General features: G+C 41.3%; 1 protein-coding gene across 2 annotated transcripts in view; it reads left to right on the top strand.

The window, feature by feature from the left end:
• The first annotated feature begins 1,279 nt into the window (after positions 1-1,279).
• Positions 1,280-21,397, top strand: part of LOC141008529 (protein bicaudal D homolog 1-like) — a 52,718-nt gene continuing 32,600 nt past the window's right edge. For both annotated transcript variants that reach the window (XM_073480935.1, XM_073480936.1), the window contains exon 1: positions 1,280-1,498. In XM_073480935.1, the coding sequence (XP_073337036.1) occupies positions 1,280-1,498 (219 nt within the window). The remainder of the gene's footprint in view (positions 1,499-21,397) is intronic.

Raw genomic sequence — 21,397 nt, 5'->3', positions numbered from 1 at the left:
TGAGCCTCACACATAAATCACACCAACACAATAATATGATTTATCCTAAACTGTATTTGACTTAAATCCTGTATTTCAGCGAAATAACCGAGTTGTTAGCATTCGTCAGTCTTATTATTTCACATCTGACAAATCCAACATTTCTCACAAATTACTGTGCAAATATAATTTTTTGTCTGGACAGGATTCCACTAGCTTATCCCATCAGCAAAATACTGTTTTGAAGGCTACTACAAGAAAATTCACAACAAACTGCACGTCAGCGTAGAGATGGTATACTGAGATACCATTAGGTAAGGTTGCTTAACCTATTATTGAGTATAAGGTTATATGCTGCTAAAATAAAAGTGTGTGGATGCAATCAATAGCCCCCATGTCCAGGAATAATATATATAAATTAGCCTGTGTTATCAATAATTAACACTTTTTCTCCGTTCTATTAATCCGCCATCAAATAAATACGTTTATATGTTGTATTTTTTAAAAATTTGAATGCATCAGAATATATTTATCCTGACAACAAAAAGAGCAACATGATGTAAGTTAAATAAAAATTCCTTGTTAATACTGCATATAGAAAAATATAGGCTTAATGTAATATAATGTATTACCTAGTGTCCATGGAGACAGTGCTGTGAGACAGTGCTGTGAGACAGTGCTGTGGACATTTTTCATTCCCCCCTGTCTTCTGCACACCCTGCCTTTATGTGAAGCCTGTGATTAAACGTCACAGACTGTGAAAGGAGTAAAAATGAAACATCTTGACTGTTTGTTCCAACAGTGATGAACTGTCAGTGACCCGTGTGATCTGCAGGTGGCGCTCACAGCTCCTGCACTGTGTTTCATCAGGAGGCAGAGCTGTGCTCGTCTCACTGAGGACCTGTGAGCCTGCAGCAGGATGACAGGGAGCGGGGAGTGTGCCTTGCTTCACGGCTACAGGCAGAGATGGCGTCCTGATGCCGGTGAATAAGCAGAAAACGCGAGCAGAGGGAGGGGAGAGGGATGCGGGCAGCGGAAGATGAGAAGCTGCATCATTTCGAGCATCACATGGCAGAAGATGACTTTCTCTGGTGAGGATGACGGAGCGGTTTGGATTTTTACGGATCTTTATTGTTCTTTTTGTAATGTTCTTTCCATGAGATTTGAAGCAGCGCTGTGATTCCTCGGAGCAGGGGAGGCGGTGGGGGTCTGTTGTCTACCTCAGCTGTTTCTCCCTCCGGCGGGGCTCTCTGCTCATCCGACGCAGGGAGGAGAGGGCAGAGGGAGGGACGGAGGGGCGATGGCTGCTGGTGGAGCAGGATGCGGGGAAACGGTGGAGCAGTGCCGGGGCGAGGTGGAGCGCCTGAGCCGGGAACTGGCGGAGGCCAACCGCGAGAAGATCCGGGCGGCGGAGTGCGGGCTGGTGGTTCTGGAGGAGAACCAGAGCCTGAAGCAGCAGTACGCAGACCTGGAGGCCGAGCAGGAGGCGCTGAGGCTGGAGCTGGAGCAGCTGCAGGAGGTGGGCTCAGCAGGGGTAGGGCTCGTCACTCGAAAAAGTAAAGCACTACTAGTTTAGACTCATTTCAGAAGTAATGTCATTACTGTATAGCCAGACGTTACATCCGGGCAGAACATGTCAACACTTCACTAACAAGTTAAAGTTAAAGGATCTGTGGTGTATCAGTTCACATCAATACATGCAGACATGTGACAAAGAAGGAACCATCAGAAAGTGTCTGTTGGACCACCAGGACAGCTTAAGTGCACCTCAGAACCTCTTGCAGAACAGAGTCCTCATCCGGTGGTAATGGTGGTGGTGGACAGTACACATAGGTCCAAAGTCTCCCCCAGGTGTTCCTCTGGGTTGAGATCTGGTGAAGGCTATAGCATACCATTCACATCATGTTCACACGGATCAAACTACTGAGTGACCCCTCCTGTCATCCTGGAAGAGACCACTCCCATCATGACAGGAGTGTAGGTGGTAGAATAAAGGTGGTCCACCAGAACAACTTTGTATTCAGTTGCATTGCCAGTGACCCCTCCCTCTATGTGGAACAGTGGATCCAAAGCATGGCAGCAGACTGAAGAGCCACCAGATCCCCTCATTGTATCAAAAGTGGTCAAGCATTCAGGCCTGTCCTGCTCCACATGCACTCTTGTCCAGAATATGTTGTAGAATGACTCATCTGACCACATCACTCTGTTCCACATCTCTGTAGACCACGGCCTTTGGTTTTTGAACCACCAAACTCTCAATTGTGTATTCATGTTCGCAATGTGGGGTTCAGGCACTGTTAATATCCCTCTCTATTAGGGATGGACTGATTATCGGTCTGAGCGATTATCAGGGCTGATATTCAGCATTTTTCTGATTATCTGTATCTGTGTTTTTTATGTCTGATTACTGCTACAATTAACTAACTAAAACACGCAATACTTTGGCTTCGATGAAGGACTTTTTGTCTGTCTGTAGTCACCACTCTGTGGTCTCACTCAATGTCCTGCCCACATCAGTATCTGATTGGTTACACGTCACAAGTGATAGCCTATCATCACTGAATAATCTGAGTCTGCAAACTTACAAGTAAGTAAAGTTATTAAATGTAGTGGAATGTAAATATAATGTAGCAGACGATGTAAATACTGTAATATTGTACTTCGGTACAGACTTTGAGTACATATGTATTTAGTTACATTCCATCACTGGTTATTCGAACTTTTGACACTAAATTTTTAATTTGTACTCGGTTCCAAATATTTTGCTTATCGGTCTCCTTGATAACTGATAATCAGTTATTGGCCGTGGCCCTGAAAAACCATATCGGTCATCCCTGTTCTCTGTGTAGTTGTTGATAGACTGTCACAGTCTGATCACATCCCACATCAACATTCTGAGTCACCTGAAGAAGAGTTGCTCTCCTGTTTTTCCCTACATATTGCACTAATGTACAAGCATCACGCTCATCAAATGTGCACCGTCGACCACAATTTTCAACCATACTAACGACTTTCCAATAGATCTAAGTGCAGATGTCACTTTAGTGACTGTTTCTATTGAAACACTTGAGCAGCCTCCTGCCATCCAGGCCCCAACGACGAACCCTCTTTCTAAGTCACTTATGCATGATTTGATATTAATCGTACCATGCAGTACATCTGTGTGGAAGCATGTGCATTTGTAATGTTTCTCCACTCATTAAGGGTTTTCCTTTCATTTGGTAACCTCTGTCATGCATCACGGCATTATTGTATTCGACTCATTAGGCTACCTGTTCCACCTGCTAGACATCGAACAATAGACAGGCCCAGCTCATATGCATGGGGTCAACACAGCTTATGCCTTTTCAAAGGTAATATCATTTACTTAGACTACTTTTATGGAGGACTTTCCCATCAGGAACGTACTGTAGCTACATGCCCTAAATATCTTTTTGTCTACTGTGCTCTGACAAACATGTTTTTAAATGACACAAAAACATTCTTTATAGCATATAATGATCTGGATTCTGAATGAGTAATATACTGAGAATAAGATACTATGTGTGACTATGTGAGCCCACCAAGTTCTAATGAGTTTTTCCCTAATGTCAGGATTATGAGATACCAATGAGAACTCTTTATTGTAACTTTCTTTATTCAGCCACACTTTGAGAACTGACATCTCCTCAGAGTAACTCCTTACACTGCTCATTACTCTGCCCTGCTCTCACCTCTGATCACCACCTCAGGAGGAGGTCACCTCAGCATGATTGGGCCAGAGTTGAGGGTTGGTGTGTTTTGGTGCTGTGCTTAGTGAATTAATAATTTTGAAGTGACTTAAAGTAAAGTCATGCATGTCAGCTGGATTTGCAGGAACCTCCCGATCATGTGATGCCAGCTATGCACTTGTTGCCAAACAGTATCCGTTGAGGAACTTCTGGCAGCTACAGGCATGGTTTAGGTGTGACGACCAGTGAGGGAAGCGACTGTTCATTTGAAGACAACAATAGCAGATCATTAAGAGGTTAGTGTAGCTGTGATAGCATCAGTTCTATCATTACTATAGAGTATATTTCATTAAAAGAAGAGCAAAGAACGGCACTGAGGGCTTTTCTCAATGGAGAAGATCTTCACTCTTCCCTTGAATGGCTTTGGTTAGGGTTTGATTTACCAGCTGGCTCCACTGGTGGGAGTGCTCTCCTGCTGTGGATCTGAACCTGTGATAGACGGTGACAAACTAATGGTTTGCTCAATCACCTGCCAGGTACTTTTTGAAAGTGCCTGCCGTTTCCTTCTTTCCAGATGGTTCTGTGTAACAAACCATCTTGTGCATCAGGTTCCAGGTCATTGTTATAGGCACATGAAAGCCCAGACACTGACACATTAGCTGCGTCTGTCTGCTAAGCAGGTCATGTAGAGTGGGTTTATCACAGCTGTTCTTCTCCTGAAAACTGCTGCCTGCTGCAAACAAGTTTGATGATAGTGGAGCTTCTGGTCTGAAAAACCAACCATGTTGGAGCACCTCCACCCTGTGATCATTAACATATATCTAGCCTAAACATTTTCCACAATCTGATGACGTTTTTCATGCAGTTCTGCGTAGTATTCTGTTTCCCCTCTGGCCTCCGGTGGTGATTTATCTCCACTGAGTCTGATAATCAATCTCATCTAATGAGCTGCACCAGCCTCACTTGTGATCAACTCATTTTTCTGATCGATAGCCATCAGAGAACAGCCTTTTCCAGCATGTAATCTAATGCATGGCAACACTAATTCACCAGTTTGTTAGCTGTAATACAGATGAATCAGGACTGGACCAGGAAGCTGACTGTGCAGTTACATCCTGAAGGTCAGTGTGTGTTTGTTAACATCGCAAGCCAGTCGAGTCTCACTGTGTGTGTGTGTGTGTGTGTGTGTGTGTGTGTGTGTGTGTGTGTGTGTGTGTGTGTGTGTGTGTGTGTGTGTGTAAATGGATTACAGGAAGCAGGCGGAAGTACCAGTTCATACATGTGATGTGTTGACAGTATGTTATTTTTAACTGAGTCCTCTATGGACACTATGATATTGACAGCAGTGGTCTAAATGGCAGCCAGGGAAGTGAAGCCTGAACATGCTCATTGTTGGAAGCTTCCCAGTACAACCATGGTGCTGCACTGTTGGCCACTGGCAGCTCAGATGGAGAAGCTACATGTTCAGTGATCAACATACTGTAGCCCTTTTCACACAGAGACTCTGCAGTGTTACCACAGCAAAGGCTTGCCTTTACGGTGCCATTGTTTGTTCACACAGAACCAAGCAGCTCCGACGTAAAGCCGCACCAGTGTGTCAATTCATACAGCACGCCGATGTGACGGTACACGTCATGATGATGACATCTGTGTGTTTTTTTCAACGTGTTTCCCCCGGTGTCCTGTTAATCTAAACATGTACCGGCTGACTGTTTATAATCATATGGATGCTGTTATTCTGTGTTGTGTTGAGATCAAAGTTATGTTTTTCGCTCTAAATTACATATTTACATAATCACCATCAGTTAACAGCAGACCCTGTCTGACTCTATCACTCGCGGGGAGGGAGGCTGTTTTCTGGGGGAAAGTTCACTGAAGTCTCGGTCAGGAGGGCTGACCGTCACCGTGAGACAGTAACTACAACAACACAATAGTGAAGGAGACATACACATGGTGAGTTCAAGATTTACAGGACAACAGACAGGATGACAGACAGGAGGACAAACAGGAGGACAGACAGGATGACAGACAGGAGGACAGACTAGAAGACAGACAGGACAACAGACAGGAGGACAGACAGGAGGACAGACTGGAAGACAGACAGGATGACAGACAGGATGACAGACAGGGACAGACAGGACGACAGACAGGAGGACAGACAGGAAGGCAGACAGGATGACAGACAGGAGGACAGACTGTATGACAGACAGGATGACAGAGGCTTTTCCATGTATAACTGCAGTATTTCTTTCCTCATATCAGTTGCCAAAGACAGTACCAGTTACCACATTACTGTTGTTTGGTCCTGTAACGTTGCTTTGTGGGTCATTTCTCGTTTTATTTGATGAGTGAAGGATCTGTTTAGTTGTCAGACTGTGAACACCATCAGACTGACACACCCCTGATCCGCACCTCCGGCTTTTCCATTCACACAGACGCCCGCTCACCTCTGCTGCAGCTCTGATACTACCTCCAGAGGTGGATCAGAGTCGGAGTGAAACTGTCCCCCCCTCTGAGGCTTGTAATTCTGATTTATTACAACTCAGGTCTTATTTTTGTTGTCATTTCTGTCAGTGATAATAACATTGTACTCACCAGGCTAATTTCTGTGATCTGGGAAGTGGGAACATAGAAACATCAATACATCTTTGAAGTCATTTTCACTCCTATAACTCTCCCACGGGATGCATCCATCTGTACACACATGGTCTTCATCTAGTCTCCATTCAGCCCCTCTAACTCAATAGCTCTCATTTCATCTCATTCCAGCTCATTGGACTGGTATCGATCCTCTGTGTCACAAGGCTTACTGCTTGGGGGGGAATGGTTTGGCCTATGTTAGAGGGCTAATGCCTTGCTCATTATAAGTTTCTCTGAAAGACAAATGTAGGAATTCTGAGCTGTATGACACTTGAGTGAACTGTCACTGTCTTAAAAGATATTCTACCTGACACATCATTGAGAAAGAAGGACTGAGAATGATGACAACTGGTTTACGTGAGTGTAAAGCTGAAAATGAACATGTGTTCACACCAGCTCTCAACTTAAAGAAACAGTTCACCCAAAAGAGAAAATTCAGTTATTATCTACTCACCACTGTGCTGATGGAAAGTCGTGTGAAATTTTGTTGTCCAAAAAACATTTCTGAAACTTTGTGTGACAGTTTGTGTGGAAGAATGGGCCAAAATCACACCAATCGCAATGCATACGACTAGTTTCTCCATAAAGGAGGCGTCTTGAAGCTGTCATTACCAACAAAGGCTTTTCTACTAAGTATTAAATACATTTCAGTAAGTGTGTTCAATACTTATTCCCTGTGTCATTTCACTTTATTACACATAATTTATGGACATATATGTTTTGATTTCTTTGTATGTGTGGATTACTTGGGTTGTTACCGACATCTGGTGACAATTTCATGTCATTAGCCCCATCAGATATATATTTACTGAGAAAAATGTTCACGCGTTAGATACTTTACCCCGCTGTATGTGTTTTTAATTTTTTTTTTTTTTTTAAATAACCACTTAACAAATGTAATTACTGGGAAAATGTCCTCATTGAAATTAATTCACAATGCCACATGAAAGGTAAAATAGCTCATTATCACTAAACACAAAGTAGAGTTCAGGCTGATGGAAATGTCAGTAATTTTGCAGGTATTTAGTCATAAACCAAAATATTGGACAGATTCAAATTTTGACCTCATTATAGAGCGAGATGAAAAGTCAGAAGAGGACCAACATTATTAGAAGTGGGGAACAATGAATGTGTGTACCATTGTCTGAGACAATCCATCCAGCAGATGTTCAACATTTTGCTTGACAACTGAAAACTAAGTAAAAGGTCAGAGCAGTTTAATCAGGATTCGTCTTGTGGATCATGAATGTCCAGAGTAAAATTGACTGCAATCCATTCAGCAGTTGTTGAGATATTTCACTCAACACCAAAACTGTCAACCTTGTGTTTGTACTGGAGGAAAAGACAAAATAGGGCCAGGCGGTATGGTCTTAAAATAATCCATCATATTTTTAGTCTGCATCGTGATACACAATATATATCTCGATATTTTGAAATGTCCTTAAAAGCAACACAATTAGATGTATGATAAATACTCAGTCCTGTGGATATAATATCTTCGTGGGTAAATGCAAGTATTAAAACAAGTAAAACAGTCTGGTAAGTTTAAAAAATAAACTTCACTTTACCGTAACGCAGCCTTTAAAACCAGGAAAAGACAACACATTGTCATGTCGTGATTTAATGATATCTAAAATTTCTCAAAAAAACACTCATATCAGGAAAAGGATTTATATCGTATATGTTGCCCTGAGTGTCAGCACAGTATTCAACATTTGTTATTAATTGATCCATTTAAATACAGTGTTATTTCTGCTGCTTAGGGTCTCAATCAAAACAGAAGACGTACGTAGCATGAGATGGTGGAGTTCTTGTCTCCAGTGTTAAACAACCTGAAACTCCATATGACTCAGCAGAAATATTCACAGAGGAGGTCGTGTGTGGAAATTTTGTCCACGTTATGTTTAGTCACGTTGGCGACTTCCAGATTCAGATTTCAGATTTTTTAAATTTTTCATTTACTCTCGACCAGTCAATGGTGGTGTGGACTACATATACAAAACAAACCATAATACAGTGGTGAATCCTTCCTCACTCTCTGTCTCTCTCTTGGAAGTTGTAGCATCAGGCAAATGAAATGCACCATTACCCTGAGTGAACTATCAGATTTATTTTGAACTTTGATGGATACATTTGGGATAGTACACCAAATATTTAACAAAGGTCTAGTCCATTTCAGACATTTTTATGCCCAAATGTTACATATTATATCTTAAAGTGTGGGCCACGGATGTGGACTGACTCGATGCCATGCCTGTGTCATGGCTAAACATGTTTTGAGATACACTGGACAACTACACATAAAGCTTCCTTGCTTTAAACATGTGTCACACTCTGACTGAAAGAAATTGAGCTCCTCAAGAAGTATATTTTATGAAACAGACTTCACATGGTATGTTCGTACCAGTTTATGTTATCTAACCTGAATCCCTCCTGCTGTACAGCTGCTGGTTCAAACAGATGTCATACCTTTAATGTTCCAGTTCAGGCACTGAATAAATCTCACAGAAGGAGGTGTTCTTCTACCTCAGATTTTCATTTGAAGTAAAAATAAGTGACCATAAATTATTGTCTAACTCACAGAGTGAACTTCTGATGAACAGTAGAAACAGAGCACAGCTGAATGTAAGGCCACAGAGTGCATATATAAAGTTATATAAATAGTTTCCTCTGATTCTGATTCACTGTAGCATACCCTCAGCACTGAAGCCTGTGGTCTACAGAAACATTTCTGTTTCATGGACATATAAGCGACTCAAGCACCATTCACACAGTCCTGTCTGCTAGAAATGACATCAATGTACAACTAATATGCAATATCAAATGCGTTTTAAGGGAATCTTAATGCTGACCCAGATATGTTTTCCACTAACCTAATGAGGATATGTCATTAAGTAACGTACCAGGCAAGTCACAAACATGTTGGTACTGAGCTTTGTATACCCTGACAAGGTATTTCAGTCCAGACACTGGCAGGTTAGGGAAAGATCATGGTCTGTTTTATAACAGGAAAAGTCAGTGGTGACTTGAGACAGAAGAGTTTTTATCAACATTTAACCAAAAACACAATCTTTCCCTTATCTTAACCAAAGTACTTCTGTTGCCTAAGCTGAACCACAGACAGGGGCCTCAGTGGTTAGAGGCGAAAGCCTCTTCGTGTATACAGTTGGGAAGGAAGATACACAAGGAATGGTGTGGTGTATTGATAGTGATGATGTTGCTTGACCTCCACTCAGGTGTTATAGCTGCAGCATGTCTCACCAAAGATAGAAACACTAAACGGTTTGTCTTTGCTCAACAAAAAGCAAAAACATGTTTTTTAGTCTGTTCCAGCTGTTTTGTCACAGTGTTGTTGTAGATGAACATAGTCCATAATCTTCTTTTTTCCTTCTAAGCATCACTTAATATTATGGAAATGTTATGATACTTCATATAAATGTTGACCTGTAGCATTCATATGCAGAATCATATATTTCAGTAACGTTTAGTCTGAAGCTAAATCAACTTCAGTCAGTTTAATAGTCCTCGTTGTGGACAAAAAGTATCGCTCCAGTCGCCACTGTCCACTGTCAGTGGAGCGACTGGGTATGAAGAGAAAACCCCTGATTCAAGTCGACCTGTGAACAAACAGGCAGTTGTCTCACCTTTTTGGAACATTTGATAGTTCTAAGAAAGCTTCAAAGCACTTTCTTGCAAAGCGGTAAAGACAGTCATATGTTTCCACTCCCAGTCTTCATGTCATTTAGCTGTTGTCATGTGCATTAGTTAATTGGGTGACATGGAGGGGCTGGTTTAATGTAATAATCGCAGGCTTCGCAGCAGGAGGAGGCCTCAGATGGCTCCATCAGCGGTATGTCGAGAACTAGCCACAGCTCACTGCTAATTAGCTCAACAGGAGTGCATCACATTGATTTGTACAGTGGGCCTCATCTTCACTGTGCTGGCTGTGCTGGTTCAATGCCAGCTCATGTGGTTTACAGAAAAAGAGCTGCAATAATAATTCAACAGAGCAATTAAGAATCTTTGTCTTTCTTTACACAAATAAGTCCATCATGGAAGTTATTCCATCATTTTAGAAACTTTGTAATTCCTCCATAAACTCCCCATAGCCTCATGATTTTCGGTGAATTGTAGATGTACAATCTTTTTTATGTGCTCTCTTCTTTTTGAGACTTGACTTGCCCAAGAAAAAATTGGATCTACTTGAAACTCGGACCAAATGACTTGTGGCGATGCATTTTCCAGCTAATCCACGAGGGTTTTTAAGACTTTATTTAGCTGATGAAGGAGGATCATTCTCTCAACACATAAAGGACACTTCTGTTTAAGGCAAACACTCAAAAACAAAATAAAATCATTTTGAGATACATGGTTTTGTACAACAAATTGTAATCTGAATATAACTAGTAACTAAAAGTGTAGTGGAGTACGATGTTTACCTCTGAGATGTGGTGAAGTAGAAGTGTACAGTTACATAAAATAGAAATGTTCAAGTAAAGTAAAAGAATTTGTACTCAGTAGTATTTTTAATTGTAGGTTTAGGCTTAAAATGTAAAAACCGAATCATAAAAAAGCAGAGAAACACAATTAAATAAGTCAACATTATATTTTTCATCAAAAAGACATGCATACAAGATGTTCAGTTTACATAGTTGTACTGTATAAACATAGTAAACATATCAAATGAAATACAGTATATCTGTATATTAGAATAGAATAGGACAAAATAAATTTAAAAGAAGATAAAAGTGCTAATACTAGTTAAAATGTACCAAATCACAAACAATAAACTGTACAAAGAGCGATGAGAATGTGTTTGTGGGTGTGACGAGTGGAGCGCTGCTGAAAAATGCAGTGAGTGCATCAGTGCATCCGTCAAGGCTAAAAACAGAACGGGACCGAGTGACCCCCGGGGACGCTCCGTTACTCCTCTGTGATGTCACACAGCCAATGGGACGCCTCCCTCCGTCTGTTGTTGTCACCGGACACTGACTCCCAATCAGGTTTCTACCTCCCTCACCAGGGTTTAGGATGAAGCGGGTGGGGAAGAAACAGCATGATGACACAAAAACAAGACACTGGAAATGAATTCAGATCCAAGCAGAGGTTTAGTGATGGTTAAAATGATTGTTGAGACTGTGTCACAGATGGTTGATTTAAGTTTAGGTCGTTTTGTGTATCAAATATTTCGTTGACTTTCTATTTCCTGTAGTGTGTGCCTCAGACTGACCCTGGATCTCTGCTCTCCGCTCTCCTCTCTGTTAGTCCTGAATGTGACAGCCACATGCTCAGAAGCACTTAGGAGCAGACTGGAGGTCTAAAAGATGCATGCACACGCACACACACACACACACACACACATTGGTGAAAGGCCATGGTGAATTATTCATTCACTGTGAGGTCATGATGATTTGAACGCAGACCTGTTAAATGTTTCTCGTATTTGAATTCAGGATTTTAAAAAGAGGGAAGAAGCATCAGAGTCTTTGATGAATGGAGAAGGTGTTTTTGTTCTTCTACCAGCTTTGGTAAGAGTTTGATTTACCAATGTGCCCGGCTGGTGGCGCTCTCCTAATACATCATATGCTGTATAGGTCTGACTGGTTGAGGTTAGCCCATGATGGTTTGTCACCTGCCAACCTTTTTTTGACGTTGCCTTCTCTTTTCCAAACAGTTTCCAAGGATGACTTCCCAAATGGTTCTGTGTAACAAACCATGTGTGTCAGGTAGCTTTCAGGGGCATCAGATCAGAAACCACACCACTACTAATGTGTGTTTTGTTGTTTCATTTGGAGGACTTGTGTACAATCAGGGATGTTTCATCAATGTTTCAGTTGCATTCCAATATTCCCATGTTGTAAGTGTTTCTGTCATTTGACAACTCAAAACAATTGGATGGTTACAGACTGGTTCATCTGAGGGTAAAACATCATTCATAAGATATCAAAATGAATTCCTTAATTATAATGATTAGGCTATTGAAAGTAATTAAAACAATTAATTGATTATCAAAGTAACTGCTGATTAATATTCTGTTGATGGACTAACTGATTGATGGACTAATTGTCCTGAGCAGCTGTATTTTAAGTTTCTTAATCGGTGAACTACGGTGGATAATGTGAGGTATCTGTGTGGTTTCCAGGCACCTCTGCATTTTCAGAAAACAAGTCACATGACTCTGATTTAAACACTATTTACAATGTGGAAACTGACTGATACTGTTGTTCTCATCTCACTCTTGGAAGGAAAGTGTTTATTAGTAAAGAAAAGTTATTTTCCAGAATGTCGACTAACTGAGGTAGCTGGATACCAGAGGTCGTGTTGTTTTTGAGATACTGGAGTCATTTGTTGCCTTCATGAGCAGTGATGTTGAACAGATGTGTAATCAACTTACATCAGCTGATAGAATGAAACTGATGGTTGTGTGCTTTAGATATGATATTGTTTCTTTTCATTTTAATAGAGCAGATATGACTTTGATGCCTACATATAATTCACATCTTGGATCTTATTTTGGTGGATGGAAAGGCAGAGTGATATGAAGGTGGAGTGGTGTAGTAAACACCAGAGGGATAAAATGATTGGATGAAGTAAAACAAAGGCCCTGAGCCTAGGGAGTGGTGCTATCAAATGTGATTATCCCTCATCCCTGCCCCCCTCCTCATCGTCCTCCTCCCTCTTTGTTCTTTTCTAATTCCTGAATTTAACAGAATGTAAAGGGAGGAGAGAAGAGACTGTTGAGCAGCTGGGTGCGTTACACAGTTAGAGAGGGAGAGATGGATGCAGCATCATGGCTATCATTTCTTTCTTCCTGTTCTTCTCACAAGGATTACACAATCTTTACTGGATGTGACACGAGTGCTGCTGCTCCCCACCGGCACACCAACACACACAGTGTCACACCCTCCTTCGCCCTCTCTCTTCCTCTTTCTCTCACTCGCTCACACACACACACACACACACACAATCATGTTTCTATCATTAGAGAGGGCATTACATCGACTGACATTCATTTACTGTGGACTAACCCTTAGCTAATAAGACTGCTAGCTGCATGACTAAATGAGCTTACTAGCTAATGGCAGCTTTCACACATACAGGTACCAGCCTCAGCCACCAGAAAAGAAGTGGCAGAGTGGTATTTGGTAGGACTGGGGAAAATCCTGTAGAGACTGGTGCTGTTAACAATATTTAGCCTTGGTGCAGGCTGGGCTGAGGGACTGGTGACCTCACACATTCACATGCACACTGGATACGTCAAATGGGGAGTAAATTAGAGGTCCCTCGTCAGAGTGGGACAGTCATACCTTGACCCGACCTGTATAGAGATAGCAGATATCCTCCTGGATTTTGATGCTTCTATACACAAGAAGTAGAGTCAAAAGTGAGATGGAAAGGGTGAGCAACTAGTCAGAGTTAAATACTGCAGCAGGACGTTACCAAGTGCACAACAATAGGCCAAACACGACAACGACACAGTGGACTGGCTGGTCTATCACACCGTTGGGCTGTTAGACAGGTCAATGGGAAGCAGAGATACGGATAAAAGTACATTTGTCCAGATTTAATGTCGCCATCAGTGTGACTTTTTGGTTGTTAAGTAACTTTTCCAAAAACTTGAATGTCTGTAGTTAATTTCTTTTACCTGGATGTGTTTTTGTTGGTTTGGAGCTGTGTCAGGTTATGGGATTTACATATAATATGGCTTCCTCATCAGCTTTTTCCTGATTGAGGTGGGCTACTTGGCAACATTTATGTCCCGGGCTGAAAGTGAGACCCACTGCACCTCTGCAGAAAAGCTTCCAGCCAGGCAAACTCTTTTGGCAAACCTTCGCAGTAGAAGGGATTGTACTTTCAATTTTGCATCTGACATATGATGCCAGCTGGCCATAAGTCAGTTTGTCAAATGTCTGCCCCTTTTCCCCGGTCAGCTGTCAGCTGTAAGAGCTGGTGTAACAGCAACAACAGGAGAATCCACCTGAAGTGCCAACTGTGACGTTTGGTGGAATAATCACTGACAGTCTGAGGCTGTTTATCATGGGTTGGCATGGGTCTCTTGTTTCCAGTCAAGTGAAATCTTAAAGCTACAATACAGAGTAGTGCACATCCAACACCTCTTGGATGAACTGGATACTGACTCACAGCCAGAGCTGATCAGCCAACGTCCGTGTCCGACCTCCTCACTGTTCTCGTGTTTGAATGGGAGCAAATCCCAAAAATGGAGCACCTGAAACCAGAAGAGAGAGGCTGTTTCAGTGACACATGGTTTGGAGTGAGATGTTCAACAGTCACAGATGTCAGAAATGGAAAAATGACTGTTGACTGTGTTAAAAAATGAGCTCTAATGCTCATTTGCTTTTGGCATTGACTGCTGTCTTGTTTTGTCAGTGCAGCTGGAAAGTGTTTGCTCAGGTCTTGTTCAGTTTGGTTGTGCCTGCTTTTATTCAAACATAGACCATGTTATAGAAACTTAACTAAACATGTTTACTCAAATACTGAACTTAAATACAATGTTGAGGTACTTGTTCTTTACTTGAATATTTCCATTTTCTGCTGCTTCATACTTCTACTTCCCTACATATGAGAAGCAAATATAGAACTTTTTACTCCAGTACATTTATTTGATAACTTAAGTTACTAGTTACTTTGCAGATTACAAGCTGCGTCAGAGCCTCATTATTGAATGAATGTACATTATCAACAATCAGTCCAAATAAAGATAATATATCACACACATCAGCTCTTCCTGGGTCCACAGATTCTAGCTTCTACTAAAGACACCTCGAGCTGCAATCTCATATTTCTCTGTCTCCATCTTTCCTCCTCTCATTGGCTCTCCTTCTCTCTCTCTGCTGCTGCCTGTGTCTGTCTTTGTCTCCTGGTCCCACATTAAAGAGGACACTGTTCTCCACTGCTGCAGGGTTTATACTGATCCATGCGTCTTTCAGCTGTCCACACAGATAAAAACTAATGCGGAGAGAGGATGGGAAAACGATCGTCTCCTGCAAATGAAGGTTATAATTCTGCTTCTTGCCTTCAGGGGCTTAATAGAAAACGGCACCACACAGGCTTTTGTTTCATCATTTTAACCACCACGCAGGATGCAACATGGAATTATTAGCTTTTTAATCCACTCAACTAACCAAGAATTGTATTAGTCAAAAGCAAAACTCCACCTTAAGAGTGAACATGGGTTTGGTATTTCAGTATTAACACAGAAATGAGAATGAGCCTTTCTATCTCGCTCAAAAGAGCAGATAATCGTAGCAAAGCTGTGAATACCTGCATATACTGTATGTGCTGTGGATAATGCATAATGATTTTGTGTGGCTGTAGTTGCTGGTTCAGAGCTGCTGTCAGAGCTGTGGGACAAAGTCTGAAACTTTAAACACACCCTCTGTGACTCTACAAGGCACTGAACATACAGCAGTTCACTACTCATCAAGACTGGCTCTGTCTCCATTGGGAGTCAGATGATTCAACCTCATTGCAGTGTTGGCTGGGAGAGTTGACTTTTTTTCTAACTATTAAACAAGTTAAGCTACAACCGAGGTCAAACAAGGAGACATTTCAGTTTGACTTTATTGTCATTTGTGTGAGGCCCATCCCTCCTGAAATAGTTTCCTTTCCTAAATTTGTGATTTGTGTGTGTCAGTTATACAGTATATCTATATCTGAGTTGTTTTCCTAAAAATCATAATACTCTAAAAAGATCCAGTATATGTTTGTAGTCTATTATCAAGTAGTCAAATTGAGACTCCCTGCATGGAGGCAAAGCTTTAAATAATTGTGTGTGTGTGTGTGTGTGTGTGTGTGTGTGTGTGTGTGTGTGTGAGAGAGAGGTTCTCTTGCATCTATTGCAGGATAATTTGCAGTGAACTGACCTTGATTGACGATACAGGCAGCTTGTCTGCGTCTACCCCCCCAGCAGGGCTTGGACACACAAACACACACGATCCAGAGTTAAGTCAGCTGTCTTGCAGTGATATTTAGCATGTGTTGACTATCGATCTGAGCAAACTCATGGTGGGAGGCTCAAGTGAATGACACAGCAGACTGCAGGACAGAACACCTACACTCCCAACTCATCAGTTTTAGTGGCTGAGTTGCATTGTGGATAATGTAGGCACCAGGTTTAGAGAAGGGAGTTTGAGTGAATTAGAAGGGTGATATCTTCTGATCATTTGTTTTCAAACTGTCCATAATGAGTCCAACAATGTTATAGGAGTGCAATGCTAGACCAACACACTCCTTTCAAAATGTTACCCTTTAAAAGGGTTCAGAGTTACACTTTAAAAACAAGTACAGAATAAGAGTCTGGAATTGGACAGTTGAATTCTTCAGGCTGGTGACCTGCTGCTTTCAGTGTTGGTGTAGTACGTGTTGGTCTCACTGACTGAGAAAAGAAGCTGCTCTGTAGTCTGCTGGTATGGCACTAAAGACAACGGTTACTTTGCTTCACCCTTGTCACCTTTTGTCCAAAGCACAATCAATAAAAATGAAGTTTCCTTGTAGTAGTGAGAAGCTAACATCAGTCAATTTGCTCCATCATTTTTAAAACATCAACATCATAAAGTGAATGAAATTATGACTTAGACTTGACAGACAAACATATGATACCTCAGATATGGCTGGTACATATAATACAATATACAATAAATTCAAAATTGAAATGACATTATTTTGGTAACTGTTACTCTGTTATACGGTGGCCCCATGTATTTGAGAGTTAGGCTTGACTTGGGACTTGTAAAAGAATGACTTTGTTCCATCTGCTGCTTGTCAAAGAAGGAATTAATGTAAAGATGGGACAGAGGATGCTCAGTGATGTCTGCCCGGCACAAAAAATTTGAAATTTCCCTTTTTCATACTGTATGAGAAAATCACAAATTGAATTGAACATTTTCACATGTGAACTAAAATTTTAACATGTGAAAATAAATGATGTCACATGTGTACTGGAAATGCGATCAGGAGAGACAAGTCAATGAAGTAAAGAAAATGTTTATTACAGCAGATAATATGTGATAATGAGTCTTGTCAGAAGGTGTTTGGTGCTCAGACTCTACAGTGAGATTTCACAGCGTCTGCCCTGAGCAGCAGCGAGAAGAATAATCCCTCCATCTTTTTCACATGTGATTAAACATTTTCATATGTGTGGCTGTTTTCTACATGGATTAGAAATGTGAAAACAATTGAAAATACATTTTTGGAGGAGAGTGAAACAGAGATAGGGAATATATTACCTATTCAATGGGTTGACAGTACTTCGATCAATTGTCAATCCATTTATTGTTTGGTTAGGTCTTTTTAGGGGATGCCTAAATAAGATGTAAATGGTGCTCAGCTGGTTTGGACATGGTCAAGTAATTTGATGTTTGTGTGTCATCATTTCACATACCATCTTTTTTCACTCGACCATGTCAACATGCTTGACAACATCATCTACCTTAGACAGTAAAAGTGTTATCAAGGAAAGATGGAAGAAAATGGTGAGAGAGCAAGAATGAGTATGAGATAATTGGGAGGATGGGGCAGAAATACCAACTAACAAGGCTACCTTTATCTGACTCTGACTCACAGTGTCTATGCTGATTGAGTTAGACAAATTAAATTCCAGGGAATGCATGATGCACGAGTCTGCTATTTGGCATCACACTAGGTCAAATATTTGAGTAAATGAACGTTGAACGTGAACCAAACAAGTGACAGTTGATGAAGTGTTCTCTTCCTTAAAATCTTAATTCAGTGGGTTTTGTAAGCTTGAGCATGGTACTGTGTCTATTAGATGGATACATTAGGTTCACCCTGCTTCCTGTCACAGCAGGGCTTGTGGGATCTAAATACTTGAGCAGATTTTGCACTGTCAGCCATTTTGCCAGAGCAGGTATCACTTTTCACACAGGGTGAATATTCCATTTTCAAACCTGAACTCCCAGCTGTGCTGCACCATAAACTCCCTCTGATGTCTTAGCCGTTCCCATAGCGTCACTCAGCCAAGGACAGTTTTATGGGAAAATCTTCAGTCCGGGTGCATTAGTATGCTGACAGAGCAGCCGACCATGAACACAGGGGAGACAGCCAGAGAGAAATGAGAACGACAGATGGAGTGAAAGAGGGAGGTGAAATAGATAAAGGTTTCGGTGATGGAAAAACGAATTTTGTATTTGTGGTTGTTCTTATACGTGAATGAATAAGATGACTCTTTTATCGCTATCATCGCTCATGTCTGTCCTGTGAGGCCAGTGTGTCCTGTCACAGTGGGCTAGTAGGACACTGCTCTGCGTCTCTGTCCCTGTCCTCTCTCTCTCACTGTCTGTTTCGCCCTCGTCCTTGTGTCTCTCAGTCTGAGACAGGATGAAGTCAGACTTAGCAGTAAGGCACTGTGTCAACTAAATAGGACACTGGTCTCAGAGCAACAATGGAAGCAAGCAGCAGATTAACATATCGCTACTGGCCAGTTCAAACCTTCCAGAAATCACCTTCAACTTTTTAACAGCTCAGATAAATATACCCATTTCACCCTTGACCTACATGAGGGACATAGTTAACTGCTCGGGGGTCCTGGGACAAAATATCACCTTCAACAACCCTCAATGACTGCACTTAGGTGTGTAGAATCTGAAGCTTTGCAATAACCTCTTTACAGTTGGGCCCTAAATGCCCTAAATGACAATGTTAATTAGCACGTCACACAAAGTACCCTACACAAAGTCTCCATCCAGTCTAAAAGATGTTTTTCTTCTTGTTCCTACACCCCAGTGTTTGAGCTTCACTATGTACAGGTAGAATGTAAATTTCCTCTGTGCTCATTTAAAGTCTGATTTTAAGAGACGTGCCTACAGGCATGATTTGTAACATCTCAAATAGTTAGGAAGCGATCCTGGTCCAGTTTCTAGCATCTTAATTGAAAGGTCCACTTAATAGCCTTTTCTGAGCTTTTTACACTCTTCTTTCATCTCATGGTCTTTAATTAGCAAATGGAGTTGAGGCTACGTGATTGAGCTGGCTGCTAACCCTGTCTCTGTTCAAAGATGGTCTCTGGTGTCAGATGTTAATGTCCTTCTTAATCTTTCTCTGGTTGTCCGCTGACTTCTGGTCGATGACCTTTGACCTCTTTCTCATAGACTCTGTGAGTGGTTTGGGTCTGGCGGTCCCTTCGTTACCTCTGCCAAGGAGGCTATGTTTTCACTGGTGTCCGTTTGTTTGTTGGATTGTCAGGAAAGATTACACAACAACTACTGAACGGATTTCCACAATCCGTGGTTGGAGGATGGGTCTCGACCAAGAATAGACCCCATTAACTTTTGGTGCAGATCTGGATAAAGGAACAGATCAGGGGGGTTTTCTCCCTTTGATTTTTTCACGAATGAAGGTTTATCTGACATAACTGTGTCCAGGACCATCATCGCAACTGACCAATCACGTTGTTGTGATGTCATAGGTTCATGCCTTTGTATTTGAAAATACTGTTCTACTTTTCACTTATTCGTTTTTACACCAAGCTCACTTGTTCTTTCCATTTGTTCAGTTTTATGTTGCAGTTTGGTTCTGTTTAGGATACTTAAATTCCAGGTTAGATTGAGGATAACATTGTTTAGGTTCAAATATACCCTTTCACAACATGAATCATGTGTTAGGAAGGAAAACCTCTCCCATGTTCTCAGTTTTCTAGTCTTTTTCCTGAGTCGCAAAACTAAGACATTACAAAAACGCGATTGGTCAGTTACTATGATGGTCCTGAAGCCACATTAATTACAATGGTGTTGTTGGAACAACACCAACACGACGATATCAGATTGTGTTACAAATAAGCCACAGGAGAAATTCTGTTTTAGAGAAAAGTAACACCAGTCAGGAATTTTTCACACAAGATCTCTACTTTGAGGGAACATATATGGTTATGGTATATATTTAAAAAAAATGGAAGGAACATACACTACCAGTGTTACCAGCACATGGTCACACACCCATTCGCCAACTTCCAAACTCATCAGTCTTCCTCCTGAACTTCCTCAGAACAATCCTGGTTGCATCTGAACTTCAGTAGTGTTTTAGACAGTGTTTTAGTAGTGTTGTGTTTTCAGTGGAGGCTCATTAATCTCTTGAGTAACTGCAGCCCAACATGTGTGCAGTCTTTATTGCAAGACTGGTTCAGCGAGCAGAGGGACAGAGAGTAGCCCTGGGCGTTCAGGTCCCAGGTGACTCAAAGTGTAAACTGTACTTACACTCTGCTCCTGTGGGAAAATGCACAGTGGACATTAATCCTATGCACAGTGATTGCTGCAGTCATGCCTGTAAGCTAAATCACACATTGACTGGACCTTTCTCTGAACCAACACATAGAAGAAGTGTGAGGGATTTAAAGGAGAGTTTCCCACATCTTCTTTCCCTGCCTCTCTCTATACAATGGACAGCTCATTGATTTTTAGCTCAATATGTTTTTCTCCTCAGTGTTCATTGGAGCAGGGGCTGAGCTGTGCTCAGTAATGAGGCCAATGAAGCTGACTCACCTCTATTTATATGTTGGTCCTCAGTAGCTGCTTTTACATGAACCCAAATATAACACTAATAATCAGAATAATAGCCCAATTAGAAAAAAAAATGCCTCATGTAACCATTCATGTAATCTGTTCAATAGGAAAATATTAACCATATAAGCCCTCAGTCCAATATTATTGGATTGAAACGCTCAGTCTGATACGATGTTGCTTCCAGTAAGGACAGACGACTGTTTTGTTGGAGATCTTAAAAGACTTAAGAATTGTTGAACACCCCGATGCTGGAAAGACTTTGAAAAGAGAAACAAGCTGGAATGAACCGAACCAGACACACAAAAATCGTCCCCAGGATACGATGTGGGTCCATCTTGAAAACTAAAAACAGGAGGCTGGATGAATGAATTGTATTTTCTCAATAAAGTTGGAAAAAGGAAATGATTTATCTTGTGTTATATTTTGGGCAGATTAGACACTTCACCGAACCGAACATTTTTGACATGCACAAAGTGGCAGAACCACTTTGTGCATGTCAAAAATGTTCTATTCTGATTAAATGCTTTGGGGAAT

The sequence above is a fragment of the Pagrus major genome, chromosome 14 (assembly GCF_040436345.1).
Source record: "Pagrus major chromosome 14, Pma_NU_1.0".
NCBI classification, from domain to species: Eukaryota; Metazoa; Chordata; class Actinopteri; order Spariformes; family Sparidae; genus Pagrus; species Pagrus major.
This window is presented reverse-complemented; position numbering and strand designations above follow the sequence as displayed.